General features: G+C 36.6%; 1 protein-coding gene across 3 annotated transcripts in view; it reads left to right on the forward strand.

Moving 5' to 3' along the window:
- The window catches only part of USP6NL (USP6 N-terminal like), a 109,399-nt gene that overhangs the window by 79,969 nt on the left and 5,249 nt on the right, over window positions 1-24,181 (forward strand). For all 3 annotated transcript variants that reach the window (XM_079304429.1, XM_079304427.1, XM_079304428.1), the window contains 8 exons: window positions 1,718-1,825; window positions 3,699-3,808; window positions 5,966-6,014; window positions 7,640-7,760; window positions 10,900-10,994; window positions 12,547-12,612; window positions 12,699-12,798; window positions 14,859-15,011. In XM_079304429.1, the coding sequence (XP_079160555.1) occupies window positions 1,718-1,825; window positions 3,699-3,808; window positions 5,966-6,014; window positions 7,640-7,760; window positions 10,900-10,994; window positions 12,547-12,612; window positions 12,699-12,798; window positions 14,859-15,011 (802 nt within the window). The remainder of the gene's footprint in view (window positions 1-1,717; window positions 1,826-3,698; window positions 3,809-5,965; window positions 6,015-7,639; window positions 7,761-10,899; window positions 10,995-12,546; window positions 12,613-12,698; window positions 12,799-14,858; window positions 15,012-24,181) is intronic.

The raw sequence follows: 24,181 nt of genomic DNA on the forward strand, positions 1-24,181 counted from the left end.
TTATCTGTCAAAAATGTTTGTTGTGAAGGTATCTGTTGCTGGTCATGGGCCTGAGGGATAAAATTGCCTGTCACTGAGGACATCAATCACTGCATTTTTTCCCCATAGTTTTATTCCAAATTTCCAGAAAAGATACTGCAAGTTTGTCTCATTCTGCTTTCCAGTAGACAGGCTAATCTCTTCCCAGGATGACTCCACTGCAGTTGGGGATGTTTGGCTTTCAAAAGACTGAATTTTCTTCTCTCCCACAAGCAAGTGACCTTGTGTCTGGCTTGACACATGGTGAAATCCTGTGACCTGATCTCAGGGTGTCCATCTGTAGAGAAGGATGCTTTAGAGCTCTGTATTTTGTTCTTCATCTTTACAGAAGAAACTGTGTTGGCACAGCTGTGCTCACACTGCAAGTGTTGCTCTTTAGCATTTGTAGTATTAATGCAGCAAAGTTTTCTTTATGAAGCACAACATTTTTTTTTGTGGACAGCCTCCAGGATGGCTGTTGTATCTTATACAAGTTTATGTTTTTAATTTGAAAAAGGAACAAGGGAAGAAACTCATAACCTTATGTGCAGGAGTTACAGATTCTGCAATCCAGACACAAATCCTTGCTGGCATTAAAGACACATTTAAAGACCCAATATATTCCAAATGGCAGGAGGTTTGGAAATACACTGCAATGAGGAGTTCATTCATTTTCCAAAACTGGAGATGGGAAATACATGAAAAGAAAAACCATCCTGTCTTTGAGGAGGACATTGCTTTTAAAATATTTCTTACTGCAAACATAACTTTTATAAAAATGTTGAAAGGAATTGGTGGCTTTGTCAACTGAAATTTTTAAGGTCTAACTTCCATTGTAGGATAAACATGAAGAAAAAATTGGAGTGGTTGTGTGTGGTTTGTTCTCTTTTAAACCTAATTGTCTCCCTGTGTAATCATTAAAATAATGGTAAAAACATAACTTCAGAAGAGTTCATTTTCTGTGTCAGGGTTGTCTTTTTAATTTTCCTTGTCTTAGATATGAAAGATGATAACACCTTTTTGTGTTCTTTTTTTTTTTTTTTTCCCCCAAATGTTTTAATATGCATGTAGGAGACTGATTATTAGTTTAGAAATACAATGTGAGATCTGTTAGCTTTAGAAATGGCACATTCTGATTTTTTGTGATCTCAGTTTATTTCCTTGCATACATGCATTTTAGCATACTGTCACAGTTTCAGAAGAATTTAAAAAATCAGTTCTGCTTTTAGGTTTTTACTGATAATTTTTAAAGCTTTGTGATTTTGCTGCTTGCATTTTACTATTTTTATATATAGACTGTAATTGCAGTGAGTTATTTGTGGCTTCTTTGTGTATCCTGAAATAGTGTTGCTAAGAATCTGATTTTTGGGATCTAAATTACAAAATTTGCTGAGCAAAGGTGATAAAATTTTGATAGACCTTCCTATATGCAAAAATCCTGGCTTGAAAACATCACCTGAGATGGTTTGGCCTGTGTGTCTGTTTTGTCCCTGTGCCTCTGGATTCTGTCAGGAGGTGCCAAATTGCTGGGTGCATTCCTCAAAACACTCTGGAACACTTTGTCCCCAGCAGGTTGTCCCTTTCCTAGGGTGCTTGGTGTAATTCCATTTTTCTCTTTAGCATGTTGTGCATCACTGTTCCTTTTATTCAGAGCATTGTAAATTGTGCTGCATTTTTACCTTCTTTTCTTCTTTTGCAGTTTCATAGGAGAATTTATAAAGGGATCCCACGACAGTTCAGAGGGCAAGTCTGGTCTTTGTTGCTTGATGTTCCTAAGATGAAAGAAGAAATGAAAGACTTTTATAATGTGAGTTTGTAGAATTTATACTTAATATTAATTTTAAAACGTCAGATACTACAGCTACAGGCTTTATTAAGCCTTTGCTGTTATACAGTGTTAAAAAATAAATTAGAAATTACATTGCACTCTATTGCTTGTTTTAGCTAGGCAAAAGGCTGTGTATTCAAAAGCTGAGTAGATAAGGAGTCTTGTGAAGGAAGATTGATGTTGGCATTGATGTTATCTAAATTTTGGTGTCTGCTAACTTCCTCGTATTTCTTGCTCTTTAGTCTAACAGGCTGCTTTTTCTGAGTATTATATTGTGTTTAAGTTCCTCAGTAAGAGTAGTGGGAGATCCAAAGGAGGTGAAACAGAGGTAATGCTGAATAATGTAGTTGTGGGAAAGAATGCTGAGTGAAATTAGAAGCATTTAAAAATAGGTGAAATAATCTTTGGGAATTATTAATGTCATCTAATGCTCAATGCAAAACAAAGAAATGTTTGTAGTTCAGATACAGAAGTAAGAAGAGTTTCTTCTCTTGTAATCTGATTTATTTATTATATACTCATCTTGCTGCTATTTTCCTATTTCCTGAGGTGATATTAACACTGCTCACTGCAAGTGTCACAAACTGCACACCATAAAGTCAGGATAATACATATTTATTGTAGGTTAAACAGCTTCTTTCAGTTCTCTTTGCAGGGGAAAGACCAGTTCTTAACCTTCTGTCCTTCCTGTTTCTCAGACTTTTGGTACCTTTCTGTTCTCTCACACGTGAAGCTGTGATGATTGCAAGGGCTCAGGGTGCTTCTTTTCCTATATTCCATCAAATCTTAGGTGTTTAAAACTAGAAATTTTCCTTTTGCTGCTTTTCTGTCTGTCTCAGGGACAAATCATTCTGGGTGTTTAGTTTAAATTGTACTGAAAGGTGCATGTAGCTGTGGTTAGTATTTGTTTTGGTTCTGTGACTTAAAAGTAATTCCTCATGTGCCTAAAGCTTCTGGTTGTGTTCAACAGACTTGATGCATGTTATTGTTCCCTTTGTTATTATCATTTTTGACTTTACTCTTGTTTTCTTGCAACCAGAGTCTGTAGAGTTTTGCCTTTCGACTGTCTCTGGTAGTCTCTAATAGTCAGAAGTAATGTTTTAAAAATACCATGTTGAATCCAGGTCTTGCAATCTCAAGTTTTATGGACAGAAGTGAGAATAAATTAATGACGGTCAAGAGAAAATTATTGTAAGTGCAAAAAAATAAGGTGTCAGTCTAAACCTGTGCAGGTTTCGAAAGTATTCAATTACAGAAATGGATTTAATTATAAAACACTAAAGCAAGTGCTAAAGCAGACATATTCTACAGCTAAATTAGATTAGAATAGAAAGAGGAAATTATTACAGAAATGTCCATTACCTATATTTAGATAATAACTGGCAGCTATACAGCTATTACTTCTGCTAGAGAAAAAGACAGGAAAAGTATGAAAACCACACTAAATAATTTGCTTAAAGCCTAGTCTAGAGCACTTACATCTCAGGTTCCTGTTCCTGAGTAGCAGAATTAATTTTCTGTCTTTTTCTAGTGCTGTGCCTGCCTGAGAAATGGCAGTAAGAAATTTGAAATACTGAAACAGCCTTAAATATGGGTAGTTACTGATGTATCAAAAAAATGTGTCTTATGGGATTGGTCTTTCTACATCTTTACTGTGTGATTGTGTCTGACTCTCAGAATTTGTACATATATATGCTTATTTTAGAAGTTAAACCTGTTAATCTTGTCACTTGTTTTAAATTGTTTTAAATCACATGATGGCAATTAATTCAGTACAGCTGTACAGTCAAGCAGGTTTCTGCTTTTTTTCCAGTTCACAATTTTAAACTTGTGTTCTTTACTGTACTCCCAGAAATTGAAGTGTCAAGCACGAGGGTCTTCTCCAGATATTCGGCAAATTGACCTTGACGTGAACCGGACATACAGAGACCACATCATGTTTCGGGACAGATACGGTGTCAAGTAAGTCAACTTTATTCCCAGATTTTATTCTTCCTCTGTATTTTGTATTCTTCTTCTCCCAGTATCTAATTCAAAATGAAATAAAGCAGTATTTTTGTATGTGAGCATTTAATGATTTACAACTGTAGGCCATAATGGTTTTGGATTTCTTCAAAATGTTTTGTTTCGTTGTTTTTTGCTGCCACTAGATGAGAGGAATATTAGGCAGCTGTCATCCTTAAAAATGTTTAATTGTGAAAAAAGTGGGGATGCACACATCAGTGTTGTTGCTCACTTGCAGCATCAGCACCCTGCTGAGAAGATAGAGGGTATTTTTCCCCTTCTGTCTCTGTATTCAGTTTTTAATCTCCTTTTCTTGCCAAGGCAGATTTTATGGTAGGCTGCTGTTCTCAAAAAGTGGTACTCAAGAGCGTTGGACTTGAATGTGATCTAAAAGAAATATTTTCTTACATTATTATTCTAGATATTTTGTGGAAAAATCCTAAATCAGGGGAATTTCTCTGGTGGCTGTAAGGAAGGAGCACAGATTCCCAGGATGAGATGGTTCAGTGCAGTTCAGCTCCATTTGTGCAGGGCTGGCAGTGCCTGTGCTGCTCAAGCCTCTCTTTGTCCTGTACAAACGTTTTAGATGTCAGCAGAAGCTTGTTGTCTTGTGAGTTTGGGGTTAACACAAGCAGAGCCAGCTCCAGTCTCTGTGGCTGTTGTAACCATGCCCTCAGAGTCCACAGGAAATCCTTTGGCTGCCTAAAGCAATTTCACACTTGGAATAGATCTCAGAATTACTGTACATATATTATGCATTTCCAGCAATGCCTCGATGAAAAATTCAGAAATCATTTCACATGGCAATAAAATAAAGTCTCCATAGTAAGTCAATTGCTTGATTGACTTTTAAGTAGACTGTATGTCTTTGAAGGTTCATTCTTTTACAGGTCTTCAGTGCTACCATCTAGTGTAAATAATACTGCAATCACCTTTATTCTGTGTTTGGAGCTGTGACTGAGATTGACCTGCTACACTCAGTTTCATATGGTCAGCTGAGGGTACAGGAGGTTCCTGTGTACACTGGGGACCTGTTTGTTTGTCATTGTAAAATGAGGCTCCAGCTAAATGTCTAGTACCTTGTTACACTTTCCTTTGGTTACTGAAGAATGGCTAAAGTTCAGTTCTGCAAGAGAGTAAACCAAAATTGCCACAACACAGATGCTTTGATAAAATTCTCCAAGTGTAAATCCTCTTCACAGAAGAAAACAAGCACCTTCTGGATTGTGCTTTCTTTTTTTTAACCTGCTGATATGTCTTTCCATTCATTGATTAGTAACAGGGAGAAAATTTTACTGGACAGAAAAAAACCAATATGCAGAACTCTGCTGTTAAATTTTAGCAGTTTTACTTGTAGATGAAAGCAGGCATTCAAGTATCCAGATTCTCTTCTGAACAGGTGACAAAAAAGCTGGGAGTTTAAAAGTTGATTTCGAGAGCTCTCCACCATTACTACCTTCACAAGTTACACTGTTTTACAGTGTGAAGTGTTTTACAGAAAGCAAGGGACCCCCACAAAGCCCTTTGTAATTCTAGCTCTGAAGTCCCCAGAGATCAACAGAGGGCTGAGCACAGGATGCTGAGCCAGAGTTAATAATGTTTTTCTTCAGTTTGACAGTAGCAGTCACTAGAGCAGACTTTAATTTCAGTGCCAAGATTAAGACACCTTTGTGGCTGCTTTGTGTATTTCACATCCTCACTTCTACATCTCTGTTTGGAATCAGTAACAGCTGTTAGTGTTCTGCAAGCACAGAAATCAGGTTTGGGGAGTTTAAATTTTGGCATTCAGAATAAATCAGTGTTTGAAATGTCATCCGTGCAATGTTTCACTTTACCTGTCTGTAAAAATGATAATGTGCCACCACTCTCTTCAAAAGTGCATTGATACATTTTGAAACATTTCAACCTGTAAAACATCATAAAGGTGCTAATTACAAAATAGGCTTGAAATCAGAAGCACTTACCATTGTGAAGTGTGGTTTATCCTGTTCTTTATTGCTAGACAAGTTATATTGGGAAAACATTTCTAAAATCTAGTTCATTACTTCTATATTTTTCTGTTTTTACAATAGATAATACTGTATTTTTTTTCATTTTCTGCTCTTATTTCTCCAGGCAACAATCTTTGTTCCATGTTTTAGCTGCATATTCCATATATAATACGGTAAGCTGTGTTCCTTCACACTCAAATCTGGTTTCTCAGAATGTGCTGTAAGATAATTAATTGCATCTCTTTCTCCCTAAGAAAACCAACAACCATTTCAGACACCTTTGGAAGTACATAGAAATAAATTATTTGTTGATATATTTTGAGCTGAAGTTAAAATAAAGCATGTGAATTATGAGTTTTATTGGACAGACTGAGCTATGCTTGCAACTTGGCTGAAGCCAAGGATTGACTAATAAAGAATAATGAATTTATGTTGTGCTGGAGTGTTATGTGACTGATATTTCCCCCCATTGTATTATCTGCCTGTCTTTCATTTCAATGATAGGACAGAAAATGCTGCAGAAAGATGAATGTTGGAGTCCACAGGTGTATTTCATAACCTGAAAGGTTCTAAAAATTTGAAATTAGTTTAAAAGGTTGCATCTTCTTTACATAAGCCCTTGTCTTGGCTGCAGTCCTTAATGGGGATTTATTAGAGTGGGGTTTCCAGTCTCTATATAAGGGTTAGAAGCTTATGTATTTTGTAATGTCTTTTGGCTGTATGCTAAAAATAGAAGAAAAAGAAATGTCTTCATGTCCACATTTAACTGTGGTTTTAATGCAGCTTCATTTCTTGGGCCCATTTTTAGCATTTCTGTACATCTTCCATTCTATGTCCACCAGCAACTCCCTAGAAGTCAGTATAAAATATGTTAACTGTAGAGGAGGAAAGAGAAATTAAAGCAGTTACTTGAATTAAATACTGGTTTGTTTGGATATTTTCAAAGTTCTAGGAAATGTTACTTTCTGTCTGACGTTTTATACCTCCTATAAAAACATTTGGCTGGTATTTTCAAGTTGCATGAATATTTATGTGTAAAATCAATCATCAAAGTATAATGATGAGAATATTATACTGAAGTTTTTATTTTGCACTTCTGTTGTTGTATTTTTCCTCCTAATGTGTGGCAGTTCTTATGCTTTGGTTTTATCTCTAGAACAAAGTTGTGCTAAGAAATTCTAAACCTGAAAGAACTTACTAAACAATTAATTGTCTTCACAAATACTTTATTGATGGGGTTATCTTTGCAGCTAAATGATAGTGACAGCTGGTTCCTGACATAAAATTCAAAATTAATAGCAGAGGAAGTACTCAAGTTCAGTTTTGGAACAAATTTTTTCTTTGGGTTTATTACAGTTGCTTGCTATTGGGCAAGTTTGAAGTGGCAGGTCACTCTTGAAAAATCCTGTGTTTATCAGATGGTGTCCTCAACAAAGCCAGATGCTCTCACCCTCCATACCCCACCCCAAATTATAACTAAATGAGAAATGCAGCCATTGAACAAAAAGATGATACAGTAGTTTGAAAATATTAGTAATGACCAAGGATTTTGTTCATCAGTAGTGAGTTATAATGAGCAATCAATCACTACTTCCAGGTTACTTTTGAGTTGGAGGGATGTGCATCATCCCTTCTATCTATCAATATTTTTAATGTTTAAATATAAAGTGTGTTTGGTGGGAAGTTTTGCCATCAGGACTGACATCATATTTCCTCTACTAACTCAGAAAAGCTAAAAGCTCATGGCTATGAGGCTTTTGTTTCCAGCATTTTAATATTTCCACTGTGTGATTTTCAGGAAGTTGGATACTGTCAGGGAATGAGCCAGATCACAGCTTTGCTCCTGATGTTCATGAATGAAGAAGATGCCTTCTGGGCCTTGGTGAAACTTCTGTCTGGCCCAAAGCATGCTATGCATGGTATGGAGTTTCATGTCAGTGTACTTGGGTTTCAGCCTGTCCTGTTTAAGCTGTAAATTATTTGAAAATGAAACTGTTCTGTTCTGATTGGTCAAAAATAAAGCATAATGGGAGTTTTATACTTGGAGGAGGTATTGGATGTTACTGGAGCTCTCATCCATAAGAGAGAGTAATGATTTTTATATGTGATAGCTTTCAAGTAGTTCTTAATGAAAATCAGATGGTTTCCTCTTCTCTTATTCTCTCAGGGAATGTAACCAATTGAAAACTGGTTATGTAAACATCTATATAGTAATAAAATAGTAGTGGAAACCTAATACAGAGTGTGTTAAATAATATTGCAGCTGTGCTGTCACTTGGCAGGACAGGAATCCTCAGTAAAAAATGGACTTGTGTCTAGGCATGAACTTCAGGCTTCTCAGTTTTATCTCTATCTCACACAGAATTTCCTGCTCTTGTGGTATTGTTGCTCTCATGTTATTGGTAGTTCTCTTTTTCCATGCCAGATTTAGTATGATCTATGCATATTCCATGGCTGTTGGTATGGAACAACTCCAGGAATTCCAAAACCTTTGTGATGTTACAGTTCTGGTGGTTCAAAAAAGCTGTGGTTCTTGGAAGCCTGCAAAAGTAAATATCATCCAGAACTTGGGCTTTTTAGCAAATTTCCAACAAGCTCTAGGTGCTTTTCCCTGCTGAAGAATTTCTCATTCTGTGACACAAATCTTTCTCATGCTTCCTTCCCAGGCTTTTCATTGTTCCTGGATGTTCTCCACCCCCAAAACAAAGGGATAGTTTGTTAATTTGCTGTTTACAGTTCTGCAAAACTAGCAACTGGAGGGGAGGGAAAAAAGTGTGATCTGTTGTCAATGTCAAAAATTAAATTTTGAATTTATCAACTGTCATAGATCTTTGTGGAGCTTTACACAAGGATAACACAGACTAAAAGCATCTTAGAAAAAAAATCTCTAGATTTCATAATAATCCAAACCTGTGCAACTGCAGCCCTGTAGAATATTGAGCTCCTCAAAGCTCACAGAAAATTCTAAATGTTTTGGAGGAAGTAAATCAAAATCAGCTCCTAATTTACCAAATCATATGCATGATAAACAAGAGGATAAGCACAGGCAAATTCATTGCTTGAGATGTTTCAAACCTCCCTCCTTCCCTCCTTTATTCCTGTCACACACCTGTCAAGTGATGAGAGAGGGGAGGAAGGAGCTTTGAGTAGCCCAAGGCTTGATGAGCTTCTCCCCAGGGCATATGAACCATTGTGCCACAGCTTTATTATACACACTGAAACTGCCTTGGCAGTGCCTGTTAGGCAAGTTTGCATTCATAGATATGTTGATAAAATTTAAATTATAACTCATATGCTCCCAATTTATCATTTATTAAATGTTGCAAACTAGTCTAAGGTTCTGCTTTCAGCAGGTTGGACCAGATAATCTCCAGAAGTCCCATCCAACCTGGATTTCCTGTGATTCCTTGAGTGCATCTGTTTTAAATGTCACTGTGCATCTGTAAATACCACTGTAGATTCAGGAAAGGAAACTTTATAACTGACTTAACTGATGACATATTACAGTTTGCACTTTCTGTGTTCTTCTTTGGGCAAAGTAGCTTCATGCACAGTTTGTCAGCTCTTTAAAGCTTAAGAAATTTCAATTCCAAATTGCCAATATCCATGTAGAAACACTTTTATACTTGTACTTGATGCCACTGACCATCAAGTAGTTCTCTGAAATGGACATCTCCTTATGGAAATTACAGGAGTGGGCTGAGTAATTCAATTAGAATCATATTGGCAAGATTAGGATGGTTAAAAAACTCCTCCCCACAGATAAGGTTTTTCATGTGTTCTTCACTTTTACCTGTGATACAGCAACCTGGAATACTTTCTGGGCGCAGCCCATTAGCCAGACTAATTTCTAGTATAAAACTACTTGAAATCAAGGGATGAATTTGGCCTCTCTGGTACTCTCTATCATATTGCATGGATGATGTGAAGTCTCTAAATGATAAGATACAGACATCTGACCCTGAAAATCACTTGCTTTTTTAGAAGCCCTTTCCATTGATCTTTCTGTAGTCCTAAAAATTCAAGATAATGAGTTGGTGTATGTAAATGGGAAAGAGCAAACTTCCATGGAAAAAGAACTTTTATTGTTATTGTTGATGGCTAATTAGCTTTGATGTAGTCACTGTTTACAGTAAGAAAAAAATCAAATGCCTTACCTGTGTTACTGAAATTTCCTAATATGCAACCTGATATTTAAGTATTGTAGAATTTGCATTTGTATCTGTGAAATACTGAACTGTGTGAATCTGAGATAGTAAATCTTGTGTCTTAGTGACTGTGTATTGAATTACACAATTGGTAACTAGAAAGACTTTGGTTTTTTGATCTAAGACTTCAGTAATTTTTTTTTTAAGTTGCATGGCTAGTATGGGTCTGTACTTGTTCTTCCAGTTTTCATACTGCTTAAAATATATTGGAGGTTTTTTCTATAACTTCAACTCTGCTGATACCTCCACTGGAAGGAGATCTTAGAATTTTCATTTTCCATGTGTAATCACTCAAACAATTAGATGAGGTTTCTTATGCCCTTTGTTTCAGTTGTATGAGCTCACAGTCTTTACTTATTGGATATAATCATGATATTTGTCTTGCTAGAATATCCCTCGTGTCTTTTCTTCAATACAGACAGTTCTAGTAGATACCTATGCTGTTTGCCCTTCTATCATGAATTTTCTATCATTTCAATTATAGAAAATTATAGGCTATAATTTCAATTTTGGTGGGTGAGGGTTGTGATTCTTTGTTTTGGTTTTCTTTTAAAGAATAATTAAAAATGTGGTTTCCACACAATCTTATATTGGTTTGACTAATGTAGGATTGATGGATCTGCTGTCATTTGTCATTCTGATCTAATAATTGTCACTAAGGGATTGCACTGACTGTAGCTATTCAGGCAGGAGTAGGTGCATAGCTATATAGAAGCATCAAAATATTGTTATGAATATCTGTTCTGATCCAGTGATCTTAGAGAAGGATAATGTTCTTGGAGCCTTAATGGCTTTTTGAATGTCATTTTATACTACAAACACCTGTTAAATGGTCAACTTCTTTTCTTAGGTTTCTTTATTCCTGGTTTTCCAAAACTGTTGAGGTTTCAGGAACATCATGACAAAATACTGAAGAAATTTTTGTCCAAACTTAAGCAGCATTTGGTAAGTATTTATTTCACTATACAAACAATGATAATTTACAGCTTTCTACCTTGTTTCAGTTCAGGTGAACCCACTAGATCAAGAATACTCAAACCTCAGGAAAAAATGCAAAGTTTTAAGAGGCAGAAATACTGTTGTTTTCATTATAGACAAAGTTATGATGGTGCATCTTGACAAAGTTATGATAAAATTGGATCCTAAGAGTGATTAATTTGGGTGTCTTTCTCACTTGGGATCTGTGAGTTAAGGATGATGTGTGATTCTTCTGTTTGGCCTTGTGTGAGCTTCTGTAAGCAAAATGATGCTAGAACATTTTATCAGGGATTTTTTGTATGTTTAGCTTTGTGGTTCATCTCTGGACAGAGGTGAGTTTAGGACCAACCAGTTTTAATCTCTGTTTAAAAAATCACCTTTATAAGAGGAGTTAATGGTCCTTTAAAAATACTTCTTTTTTCATGAAGCTACATGTAAAGTTTTATCTCTTCTAATGCTTTTAAATAGAAAATAATACACCCTTTTTTAATATTGGCTATATTTATTTTAAGATGTAAATTAATTTTCTGATGGGAGAAAAATGTTCTTCCAGTAGGCCTGAAGAATTTCCTTTTACAGTGCATGAGTACTGCCAGAATCCATATCCAGTTCTTAAAAGATGGTGTAAGATTTGCTCATTTGTAGCAACATCTTTTTCCTCATCTCTTCCTGCGAGTGTGTCACTAAAATAAGCCTGAAAATCAGAAGTAAAACCTGTACATAAACCAAAGGGATTTGACCCATTGTTTATTCAGTGTTTATATAACTTAGTTCTGGAATTTGGTCCTTAAATTTTGGAAAATCTGAATCTGGCAAACATAGGATATGATGTTATCCCACAGTTAAAATTCAGGATTTCTTAACTTCTACTTCAGCTTTTCTTCTTACTGTGCAAAGGACTTTGAAGAGCTCCATGAGGCTGCAAAGAAGCTTTGGCAATCCTTGACTGGGTGTCATACCTCATGGATTATCTGTGCTCTAGGGGAAATTAGGCCCTTTAATCAAGAAATAAAATTCCTTATCAGCCCAAATCCTGTTTGAAGCCCAGTGGTCAAAGAAATTGGTTGTTTCACAATCGTTTCTGGTGGATGTGTATTTTTGTAAGAAAGTCCTTTCTGCCTTGGACATGAATTGTGAGCCTTGCTACAGAGAAATGAAAGACTTAATGGATCCAGTTCCTGAACCTGGGTTGCTCCAGAATACTGATTTATTTTCTTTAGAGAGGATTTTATCCTCTGCTACCTCTGTCCCAAGAACATGAGAAAAGTCTAGCATGTATTAATACTTCAGCACCTCCAAGTGTACTTCAGGTGGTGAAATTGATGAGGAAAATTTATAAAAACCAGAAAATCCATCTGTTGGATTGAAGTAACACTGTGTTATATAGTTAACTTAATTATTTGCAGTGACTATAGAGTATATGAGCCTCCAGGGGAAAAGGTTTTTTTTTTTTTCATGGAGAGTGCAAGGCCTTACTTAGATTTCTGAAAGTGTTTTTTAACTTCTGTGTTGTTTGCAGGACTCCCAGGATATGCCCACCAGCTTTTACACAACCAAGTGGTTTTTCCAGTGTTTTCTTGATCGTGTGAGTATGCTTTTCTTTCTGTTGCAGTTTTGAATTGTGACTTGGGGCAGACTGTTTTCACAGCATTGCTGATTCTGTCATTGCAGACTCCCTTTACATTAAGCCTCAGGATATGGGATATCTACATACTTGAAGGAGAGCGGATTCTCACTGCTATGTCTTACACAATTCTGAAACTGCACAGAAGTAAGAAATTTGTCAAACATTTGAAACCTAAACAGAGGTTCAGCTAGTTCTGTTCTCATTTTGTGTAGTTTGACCTTAACGTGTGAAAATTTTAGTTTCCCATGTGCCTTATGCTGCTTCTGACAGTTATTTTTCATCCCTTATGCACAAAAAGTTAAAAATATTTGCTTTATTAATGTGTGTGTGTTGTGGGTTGATCTTGGCTAGATCCTAGTCCCTGCCAAGCTGCTCTATCCTTCCCCTCTTCAACAAGACTGGGGGAAGAAGAAAACAAGATGGATCTTTCTAGAGACCAGTGCACAGCACAGCACTGGGAGTGCAGCTGTGGGGAAAATTAACTCCATCTCAGCTGGCCCCAGTGCAGTGTGATTGTCAAACAGAAGTGTTTATTAGAGTAAGAAAGTTATTTAGACCTGAACTCAGTTGTATTACTGACTAACAATGTGGAATAGGGTGGTAGTTTCATGGTCTGGAAATGGCTTCTTAGACTCCACAGGATTTAAATTAATCAAAAAAGCACACAAGAGTCAAGACAATGCCACTAAATGGTGAAAAATTACCAGCAAATACCTCAGCAACAAGATCACCAGTCTATGTCACTTTAGAATACTGTTTATTTGTTCTCCTTCATCTCTTGACTCTGGGTGAAGTAAAATTTGAGATTTGGAACAGTACTGTCTAAAGCACCATGCCTGGTTCCCCAAAGTGACTGAGTATCCCAGTTCCAAGGACCCAAAAAGCTTTGAGGATGAATGTTGTCTTCTAAATAGATTTGAGTATTTCTGAGGATGATACCTTGTATCTTGACTCTGAGACACTCTTCCTGGGGACTTTGGCTTTGAGTGAAGTCATTTATGTAAATACAGAGGTCTGTGTGGGGCCCACAGAATCAATGTTGTAATTTCCTTGCTAGTTTATCCTTCTTGAACTGTGGTGATGCTACCTCACTGTCTCACTGGGATGCTTTCATTAGTTTGTTCATAAACAACTTTGAAAAATCTAACAGGTTGTCTTCTACATTATTGCACTTGAGAAAGCTAAACATTCAGAGGCAAATCATTAGGCTTAACATTTTGGTTTCTCTTCTTTATTTGGAAAAAGATATCTACTTGATTTTTTTTTATTTTTATTCACCACTCTTTTAATGGGAAGACTTGAGGAAAAATTCTGAGTGTGGATTTGCTTGCTTAGCAAGTACACAGCAACTTCCTCCATAATCAAACACTGAGAGAACCTCATGGCAAGAGAGGAGATGAGAGGGCTGGCAGAAGACAGATTCTGATTTGTTATCCAGTTTCTTATCTACCCTCAAAAACATGCATGATACAGCTATTCAGTCAGTGTCAGTGGAATACATGCCAATGGCATTTTTATTACAGCACCAAAACATTTTTTTTATAGTTTCCATATAGAAATTATAGATCTAAAACTTTTGATGACGTACAAATGATGAAAAAAGAGACATAGGTATGCAGTTACAGCTTTGCAACATGGCCTTACTACTGTGTAAAAAGGGACAGAAAAATAGTCTGATAACTGTAAAATGACTTTCAGAATATGACCTGAATTTTCAGAGAGCCTGAAGCAGTGGTTCTGAAGTGTGAACTGCCATCATCATTTCATTGGGAGTTAGTTCAGTTGTGAATGAGGTTGCTGTAAATAGCAATTTTTAAAACATTTTTCTGCTTTTCAGAGCTCCTAATAAGAGAGATGATATATGTGGTTGTAAGTTAGGATGCAGGCTGACAAATAAAAACCTGAAGCTGTTGGACATGAGAAGGCTGAAGGAGGGTGGCTTGTAGTTAGTTTTCTGAAGATGACCCTTTTTGTAAAACACTGTCCTAAGTAAAGAATAATGTGTAGAAAAGATTTCCATGGTGACTTGCAAGTGAATTTTCAATGTATTTTTAGACCTCTGGTTTTAGAAATCTGTTACATGCCTAATTAACAAGTTTTTCATTCTATGTTGAAAACAAAAGCACCTCATGACTAAAGTACATTTTTGAGTGTTCATTATCAAAGTATCTTAATGTATAATGTGATATTTTCTCCTTATATAGAGCATCTGATGAAATTACAAATGGAAGAGCTTGTAGAATTTCTGCAGGAGACTTTAGCCAAGGATTTCTTCTATGAAGATGACTTTGTAATAGAGCAGCTCCAAAATTCTATATCAGAATTGAAACGAGCAAAGCTGGATTTACCAGTAGCTGGTAAGAAACTTGCACATATGCAGAGTTAGATATTTGGAGTTATTCACACATTGGTAGTTTTTAAAATGTTAATTAATGCTGTTGAAAACTGTGCAAATATTTTCTTCTTCATCACTGCATAGATTTGGGGAATTTTTATCCAAAAATATTTCACAGTGCAAAATCACCACTCTTCCTTTTATTAATTTAATCTTCTTTTGGTGTTTTGTTCACTGTTTTTAAGGTAGTGGCAAAGCATTGTGAAAAATACCACGTTCTGGTAATTTTATTGACTTTAATTTATACAACCTTTCAAATAGAGGATCAAATATTAAGGTTTCAAAGTATCTGAAACACTACATTGTCTGAGAATCCAGATTGTTTTGTAGATTGATTAGATGGACCAAACTTCAGGTCAAATAGATGCTTCTGTTTGTCCAATCCAGATTTTAAATTTTTCACAAGTGATAGACTTGCTGGGTATTTAATGGAATAGTTTTCATTATTTCTTTTTAGCTTTTGTGCTTTTTGGTTGCAGATAAGAGATGCTTTCATGTGACCTTACTTATGAAATGTATCAAATCTCTTCTTTCTCTTAAGATTATATTATCTTCTCTATCCCTGTCTCTATAATTTTTAATTGGAATTTTTCTTGTGATTACTCAGAGTCCTTTTACTTTTTCCTTGCTAATTGTAAAATAGTATGTGAGAAAATGTTTTTTAAAAAATTACAAACATGGCAGAATTTAAAGTTACTAGAAGTAACTTTTTAAAGTTGCTATGGTTAGTTTTCAGAAGTTAAGAAATGTCAGAATAAAGGTTACCTGTGTGTAGCATTGTTGTGATAATTTGTTCTTTCATTAATGAACCAAATTTTTCTGTTTCTGTTGACATTATTTGTTGCATGCAGTATTGGGCTGTGCCAGAACTCCTAATTATTACTGTTATTATTATTACTCCAAGTAAATACCTGTTTTACTTGGCTCTTCAGATCTGATCCTATGGAATACAAACACTTCCTGTATATTTGTTTCTATTTTGGTTCTTCTCAGAGTTCCCATTTCTCTTGCTCCCAATTCCTATATTTTGCTCTGTTCCTGAATTTCTGTACAGTCTGTCCAGCAGAATTTCTTCCACCCACAATAGGTCTAAGTCTACTTTCTGCTCTTGTTCATCTGTTGCTTCCCCTTTCTCACTACAGCATTCCTATTCTATAATCTCTCCATCCTTTTTCCCCAAGCTGAGTTTCAATCTTGACTTTCTCTTCAAAAGTTGTTCTTTGTCCCTGCATTTCAGCCAGGTGCTGGCTCAGCATCTTGTGCAGTGGGGACAGATATGAGCAGCTGTGTCCTTTAGCATCAGTTTCCACACCAGCATGTAACAAGGGCATGGATCATAGGAGTTCTGTCTGCTCAATCCTAAATACAGAGTTCTCCATGGTAATGTTTGAACCATCAAGTTTGTACACCCATAGATTTTTTTAATGGATGTGGTAAAGTAAATTTCATCAGTGAAAAGTTTCACTTGAAATTGTGGTAAACACAATTGGAAAACATTTTTATAGTTAGCAATTTGATGGAGGTAGTTTATCTTCCAGCCTAGAAAATCACATGCATGTAAGTAATATTGAGATTTTCTGTGGAAAATATGGAGTTTACTGGAAATTTTCTTGATGCAAAAGGAAGAAAGTCTGTTCCTAACTTATTTGTTTTAGGGCCTTTGTTTTGGTAGAACATAAGATGCCTTCAAGTGAAAGTTTGTTTAAGAGTACTCTGGATTTTCATAGAAAATTCAAGGACTATTTAGGTGACATAAGAGTCACCCCCCTTGTGAAAATATGAGACTCACTGAGTCTTCTTGTGGATACTAAGAACCAAGGAATGGTGACTGTGTCTTCTTCCTGAGACACTCTGGCAGTGGGATGTAGGTGTTTGTTTTCACACTGTGCACACTTAGGTGTAACTCCTGATACAGTGAGCTGAGTGTTTTGGCTCACATTGGTTCTTAATTTTGGTAGCTAAAGAAAAATCAGTAACAAAATGTCTTTTGTGTGTTGGGATTTTTCTCCTGAACATGAATGAGAAGGTTTAATTTTAAATCAGGAAGAAAAGCCAAAGTGAAGTGTATTTTGGGGCTGGAATTTGATGCTGGAGCTTTTACGTTTCTGATTTCAGATTAACTTGGGCAAGCATTTCTGTGTGGTATGTTTTTGCTAGGGGTAGAAGGGAACATTATTTAACCTTTCACAGACTAAAAATAAAATGCCTTCATCCTAATCCTTGGGAATCTAGCTGATTTGTCTGCTCTTATCTCTGTTTGAGTGAGGGTGCCTCATTTGTTCTTCGTATGAATTTATTAAGCCTTTGGTTTTATTTTTTTAAATGTTCTGCAGTCTCCTCATTTTAGTTTTGTTAATCACTATCTTCAAACAGTATTCTTTTTCTTATTCTTGTTCTTTCTGAACATTCTCTAGACATTCAGTTTTGCTGATGTGTTGTGGCAGGTTGATTCTGGTAGGATACCAGGTGCCCTCCTCAGCTGGGCAGAGGAGAGAAAACAAAAAAAGACTTCTAGATAAGGAGAAGATCAGGCAGCAATTGCCATCATGGGCAGAGCAGACTTGACTTGAGAAAATTAACTGAATTTATTATCAATTAAATCAGAATAGGACAGTGAGAAATAAAACTTTAATAAAAACCTTCCCCCACTCTTCCTTTCTTGGTGGGTTCAACTTCACTCTTATTTTTTTCCTACCTCCTCCTTCCCAGCAGCAGGGGGAATTAGGGTTGTGCTCAGTTCATCATACATTGCTTCTGCTGCTTCTTTCTCCTGAGGTGAGGACTCCTCACACTCTTCCCTTTCTCCAGGGTGGAGTCCCTCCCACAGGCTGCCAAAAACTGGCCATGCAACCCCCATGCAAATGTCTGTCTGGCCCTACTCTCTTTACTACCTTCAATTCCACTCATTTTCTTTCTAATTTCATCTAAAAGATATGAAACTATGATATGTGATACAGCCACAAAAAATGCCAGCCTGCTCATTTAAGTATTCACTGTAGCCTGAGAAAATAATATTTATTTTAGTTTTCTCAGCTGAAATCAAAGCACTGCTTCCTATCTTGTACTTTTTTTCCTACACTGAGCAAAAATTACACCTTAAAGAACTAAAGTAAAAATGCATGTTAGGAAAAAGGAAAAAAAAAAAATCTTCATCTTGCAGTTGCATCAGTATCAGTCATCCAGGAATAGCAGTGAGCTAATTAAGCTCAGTGGAATTTTCCATCTGGCATCCTTTGTTAGGCTGTATAGATTTTCCTGCCCTAGTAGGGTAAGCTGCAGTAGGATATTAAAAGAGGTAATAACTTTTGTGTTACTTTAAAGTGGATGTCTATTTATGTCTGATGTAGCTTTCTCTGGCTCTCTTCCTCCATGGCTTCTCTCACTGAATTAAGGAGCTCCTTGTTCCCTTCAGAGCAGAGAAAGAAGGGACTTGTTTAACATTTTCTCACTGTCAAAGCCCTTAAAATGTCCAGCCAGAAGGCATGAGTGTTAAGGGGATCTTGCTAATTTTGGATGTCAGTGATTGGCACTGTGTTTTGCCAATACCAGGACTGTTTTGCATAAAGAAGGCCATGGATTTTTCTTCCTTTCTGTGCTGATTTCTGGTTGAGTGCTGCCCAGTGTAGGGCAGTCCATGCTTAATCTCCAGAGGGTTGTTTGCAGCTCCAGTGCTGTTCTTGCAATCCAGGGTGGGCATCCCTCTATTCCCATGGCTCTGGAGAGAGGGGTCTGTGTGATAGGCACACCTCTTACTGGGAGCTGTGGCTTTTGACACCTTGGAGAAGGGAGGCTGTGACCTCTCTGACACAGCCTCAAAAAGAGGAAAAGGCATTTGGGATTTTTTGGATTGGCTGGAGTGTGATGAAGGATGTCCACACCACATCTGGTTCTTTAAGAGCACTCTCACCTAAATCTGTCAGACTTTACATGTTCTCCTGGAGCCAGATCCAATGGAAATTCAATAATCTCTTCCTTAATTCAAGAGTGATGTTAAGACTATAATGAGAAAAATTTTCTTGGTGTACACCATTGATTTCCAAAATTCCTAGATGCAAATTCTTTTCTTGTCTGTTATTTAAAACAGCAGCAAAATTCTGTAAATGCTCACAAGATATGGATAGAATTTCTAGTTTGCTGTAATTTTTTCCTGTAGGACTACATGAATAATGCAATGCTTAATAAACAGTATTTATATATGGATAGATTTTTATAGTGTCTGACTTTAATAAACAGAAGTGCTTACCAGTGAAAGTTCCATATTAAAAATATTTTGCTGAAAACAGTTTTTTAATCCAGTGTTTTGTGAACAAGATAGCCATGCCCACCTTCAAGGCCTGAAGCCCCTCAGGTCTGTTCTTGACACAGTTTCTCACCTGTGTTTTAATATTTGAGTCTTGAAAAGGGTGGGCAGGGGATCCTGGGCTGGATATTTATGACTGAAAGTTTAATAGACTTTGCAGCAGCTGAAGGCCTTAAATCAAAGAAAAAGGTCTTGTACCTTAATTTGAAAGCAGTATTGGCAAATTTGGAATCTACATGTGTCATTAACATCAGGTTTGAACTGCAATTCTAGTTTTCCCAATCTTTTCTGTATTCAGGGAAAACTAGCAAAGTTTGAGTCTCACATTTACCATAAATTTTAAAATGTTTATTTGATATTTATCTTTGAAGTCATATGTTATTAAATTTATTATTAATATCTTTTTTCAATGATCTGTTTTACACAGTCAGCAGTGACAGTGCAGAAATGTATATTGCCTCAGTAATCCATTAAATAATGTCTGTTCTCTCCTGTTAATGAACCTTTTGACAAAGGCAAAGCAATAGAAATATGGAAATTGGCTTGACTTTCCTGTTTCTGATGGTGTCTTTCTTTTGGTTGTGTTTTGTTTCAGAAGAATTTTGGATTTTTCTCTTGTACTTCAAGAATACACAAGTAGCTATTTCAGACAATGCACTTCTTGCTTTAATCAACTAAACTATTTTTTTCTGCCTTGTTTCTTGTGTGATGCAAATACTTTGCAATACTATGAACTAAAATAATATGTGGAGTTATACTAATATAGTTAGTATATATCCTTAGCAGTTTTAGACTTTGGCTTTGCATCATTTAAAGATCTATGTTGTTTAAAACTTGCATGATCTTGAAACACATGATCCAGATAGTTGTGTTGGTCATTGTTCATATTGCTGTTTAAACCAGACTTTTCAAGTAATTATATTTTCTGGAAGAAATGTGGAATTAGGAATATAAAGCAGTGGTTAATTTTAGAACTTTCTTTTTTGCAAGGGCACCTTACAGATGTGCAGCTGGTCACCTGTATCTTCTGGCTAATAACCAAATCTGTTAAGATTTCTATTGTTTATCTGAATGTAGATGTTTACTGTCAAAGTCCTATAAAAGTGGCACAGCTGCAAGAGAGGCAAACACTGCTTTCAGTTCTCCCTTCAAGTTGTCCAGCAGTATTTCATTTAGCAACTCCTTTGCCAATGATGGCATATAAAGAAAGGAGGAGCAGAGGTTGACTTTCAGACAGCAGCTTGAGCTTCTAGTGCAGGCACTTAAATTTCTTTAAAATTCTCTTGGACTTGTAAACGGAAGAAGATGGGATGTCACTGATCGGAAATAAACACAAAATTTCAAGATGTCATTTTAAGAGTTGTTTTTATGACCATTACCATCCTTGAAAATTGTGTTAGAACAGTCAAAGTGCATGTATTCTGGTGCTGAAATTAAGGACTAGACTGTTATTCACCAGAGAGAGCACTTAAAGCACTTTACTCCAATTATATGTCTGCTACTCGATGCACGAGGCTGTTAGTGCCTCCTGAAGCAATTATCTGTGAAAGTCTTGCAGTGGAGATCAGCTTCCACTGGGTGGTGGCCAAGGCTTATTTGAGCAGGAGCAAGTCAAGAGGGAAACTTTCTTTCATATGGCTTGTATTTCTTTTTTTGGGAACAGTCAGATCTGCTCATATTTGCTTTGCTTCTTTTTGTGTCGGGGAATATGTTTGCCAACAACAAACAAGCACCTGATTGTTCTTGTTTTGCTTAAATTGTCTCCCTCTACTTCCATTGCTCTCCTTCTTCACCCATTTTTCACCCTATTTCCTTTGTTGTTTGCCTATTTTATGCTATACTGCATAGAAGCCAACTAAATCACTACCTTTCTTTTAAAGGAAAAATGAAAAATCTATAGCTCCTGCTCTGTAAACTCTGATACAAGTTATTATAGTGCTTGTTTTTGGGAAAAGCCAGTAACTAAACTGTCCAAAAACCTACTCTGTTGAAGGAAGGAAGGAGAAAAGGATGAAAGAGATATCCATATCTCACAGGAATACTGGCAACTTGGGAAAAAATCTCATTGCCCAGATTGCTTCAGATGACAAAGGAACATTTCTATGATTGTACAGGTCAAAACAATCACAGCTGAACTGGAAGCTTTGTCTTAACTTCTAGTTTGAAAATGCTTTCAATTCTTGTCTGTAAACATCACAGATTGTATAGAAAAGATGTCCCAAAAGTACTTCTTGTAGAATTTCACAATTTCTCAATTTCTCAGTTAGACAGATACGTCCAGACAGGGAATTAACTCATATCTTGGATCAACAACACAAACAGATACTCAACTGAATTTCCTTTTAAACATCCAAATAAAATTTCTTCATGCTCAGATCTGAGGAGTTTGAACAATGAGTGCAGTTGAAGTAGTAAAGGAGATGGTTGAGAGCTGTGTGTGAGGCTTTAGGCAGGTTTGGAGTGGAAAAATGGTAGATAAAAGAAATGGGAATTGGTGCTTTTGCATGTGCTTGTCTGGTGAGTTGTTTGTGTACCTCTTCAGCTAGAGATGTTTGTTGTGACTTGGTTTCTTTTGTTTGCTTTTGCATTATGATTTCTTTTCCTCAGCTTTTTGCTTTTATTACCTTTTTTCTCTCTTGCTTGCTGCAAGCATGCAGCAGCATGGGTTTCTTGCTGTTATTGCTGATAGTGGACTGGTTAAAGCATTCCCAAAAACAGTTGGCATGCTCTTTGTGCATTTGAAGAGTGTCCCATTGTTGTCATGTGCATGGTGGTAATTTGATTATCCTCTACTTGTTTATTTATTTGTTATATGAACTTCTTTGGAACTTCAGGAGTTTTTATTTGTTGGGTTTTTTTTTTTTAAGTTCTTGTTCCACTGGAAGTGGTAACTCTGTGTGTGTGTGTATGGGCATTTATATATGACCTGAACACTTAAATTAGAATTAAGTAGTCATTTTGCAGTTTCAAAAATTTCCCTTTACAAGGTGATTGGTTTGCAAAATGTCATTTTGCTGCAACATCATGGATCCTTACACAATTCCTTTCCTCCCAGTGTTTTTTATGGCTGGAGGTGATCAGTGCTGGACTACCTTTGAACCAGAACAAGGCCTGTTCTGGTAACTTTGATTCCAGAGTTGGTGCCTCCAGCTATGTGGCTTTGCTTAGTTCCACAAGCAGACATGGGTGACTGAGCAACCACTGCCACTTGTTTGTGTCCAAGGTCAAGTCAAACCAAGTTTTGTGGAAGTCCTGTGGCTGAGGTTCAACCTGTATTTCTTCTTTTCCCACTGAGCTTTCTTCCACATGTTCTTATTGTTCTGTGTTTTGTTTTCCCTGACAGCACTAAGCTCTGCTGTTACCAGCCTATAAACATGGTATCCTGCTGTTAAAATGCAGAGGTTTTCTTCCAAATTGTCTTGCAACACTTTCCTTGTTACTCAGGATGTGAATTAATTTAGAGTTCTAACAATTTCACTACAGACATGGCAAGATTTTTCTGATAGTCACTTCACAGCTGTGATTCATGTTACAGGATACATCATCTAGACCATGCAGCCCACATATGCCTGGTTGTAGGGTTCCTTTACCCTGAATGAGAAGAAAAGGTGACACAAAGCAGCCTCAATAGAATTCAATAAAAATGTCTGCAGTATTCTCACTTGAGTTTATTGGAGCTTAATGGTAATTAGGAAACCTTAAGTGTGTGAAATTAAAAACCAAAAACTCACACAAACCTCACTTTTATTGGGCAACCAAGTATGTTTAAAGGCTCTCCTATTGCTCTGTTGAAGTTTTCTAGAGTAAAAGCTGGGAGAAAATAAATCAGTTCATGCTTTTGATAACCCTGGGCAAATGAAAGAAGCATTGTAGCTACCAGAGGAACTGGTCTTCAGATTTTTATATATATGACTAGAATATTTTAACTTTCAAATGTGGAAGAAAGTAAACAACACTCTTTCTAAAACATGTCTTCCATACAAGGACAGAAATTAAATAATTTAGTGATGTTGCAGAGCCATTTTCTTATTCCATATATTCTGTGCTATTCCATAACTGCTGTGCATCTCCTGGAGGCTATCAATGGATTAGCAGCCCATAAAGATATATTCAGTATGATTTAAATGGCAGGTTTTTGTATGTATTTTATACACACCAAAGTATTGTTTCTTAATGCAGGCTTCATGCTATTTTACCATTCAAGATTAGTAAGACTGAAAGCACTGCAATCTATAGTTTAAGTATCAGGAATATTTATTATGTGCAAAATTCACTTTTATTCAGGAGACAAGATCTTCAGCTTTGCCTAATGGTGTATTTGAGGATGCAGATGGAATTAAGATACAAATGCCTCTTGCCCAACAGAAGCAAGTTCAGAAAGTGAACTCCTGTTTATAAAGACTAAAGGGCAATTTTGGAGAGGCTGGTGCAGCAGTCAGAGTATTGCAGAGCTGTTAAATCAGCTCTTTTCCAGCATCTGTGCAACTCCTTCCTTTGTCCCCTCATCTGTTCTTCCAGTGATGGAACACTCCCCTGCAGGGGGGTGCAGGTCTGGGAGCTCTGTTCCAGGTTTTATATGGGAATAGTGGGGCCCTGTATGGAAAGAGACCAAACATCAGACTTGTAATTCCAGGAGCCCCTCACTGGAGCCCAGTGCTGAGGCCTGGCCCCACTGTGTGTGCTCTATGTGAAGTGAGGATTCTGAAGCTATTTCTGAAGCAGGGTAGGTTTCCATATGAACTTTGGCCCTTATGAAGAAAAATCAAGAAAACACTAGTTTAGTTGTTTGGCAAATCTAGGCTGTTTCTATTAGGTGCATTTATTCAGTTACC

The sequence above is a fragment of the Erithacus rubecula genome (assembly GCF_903797595.1).
Source record: "Erithacus rubecula genome assembly, chromosome: 4".
Lineage (NCBI taxonomy): Eukaryota > Metazoa > Chordata > Aves > Passeriformes > Muscicapidae > Erithacus > Erithacus rubecula.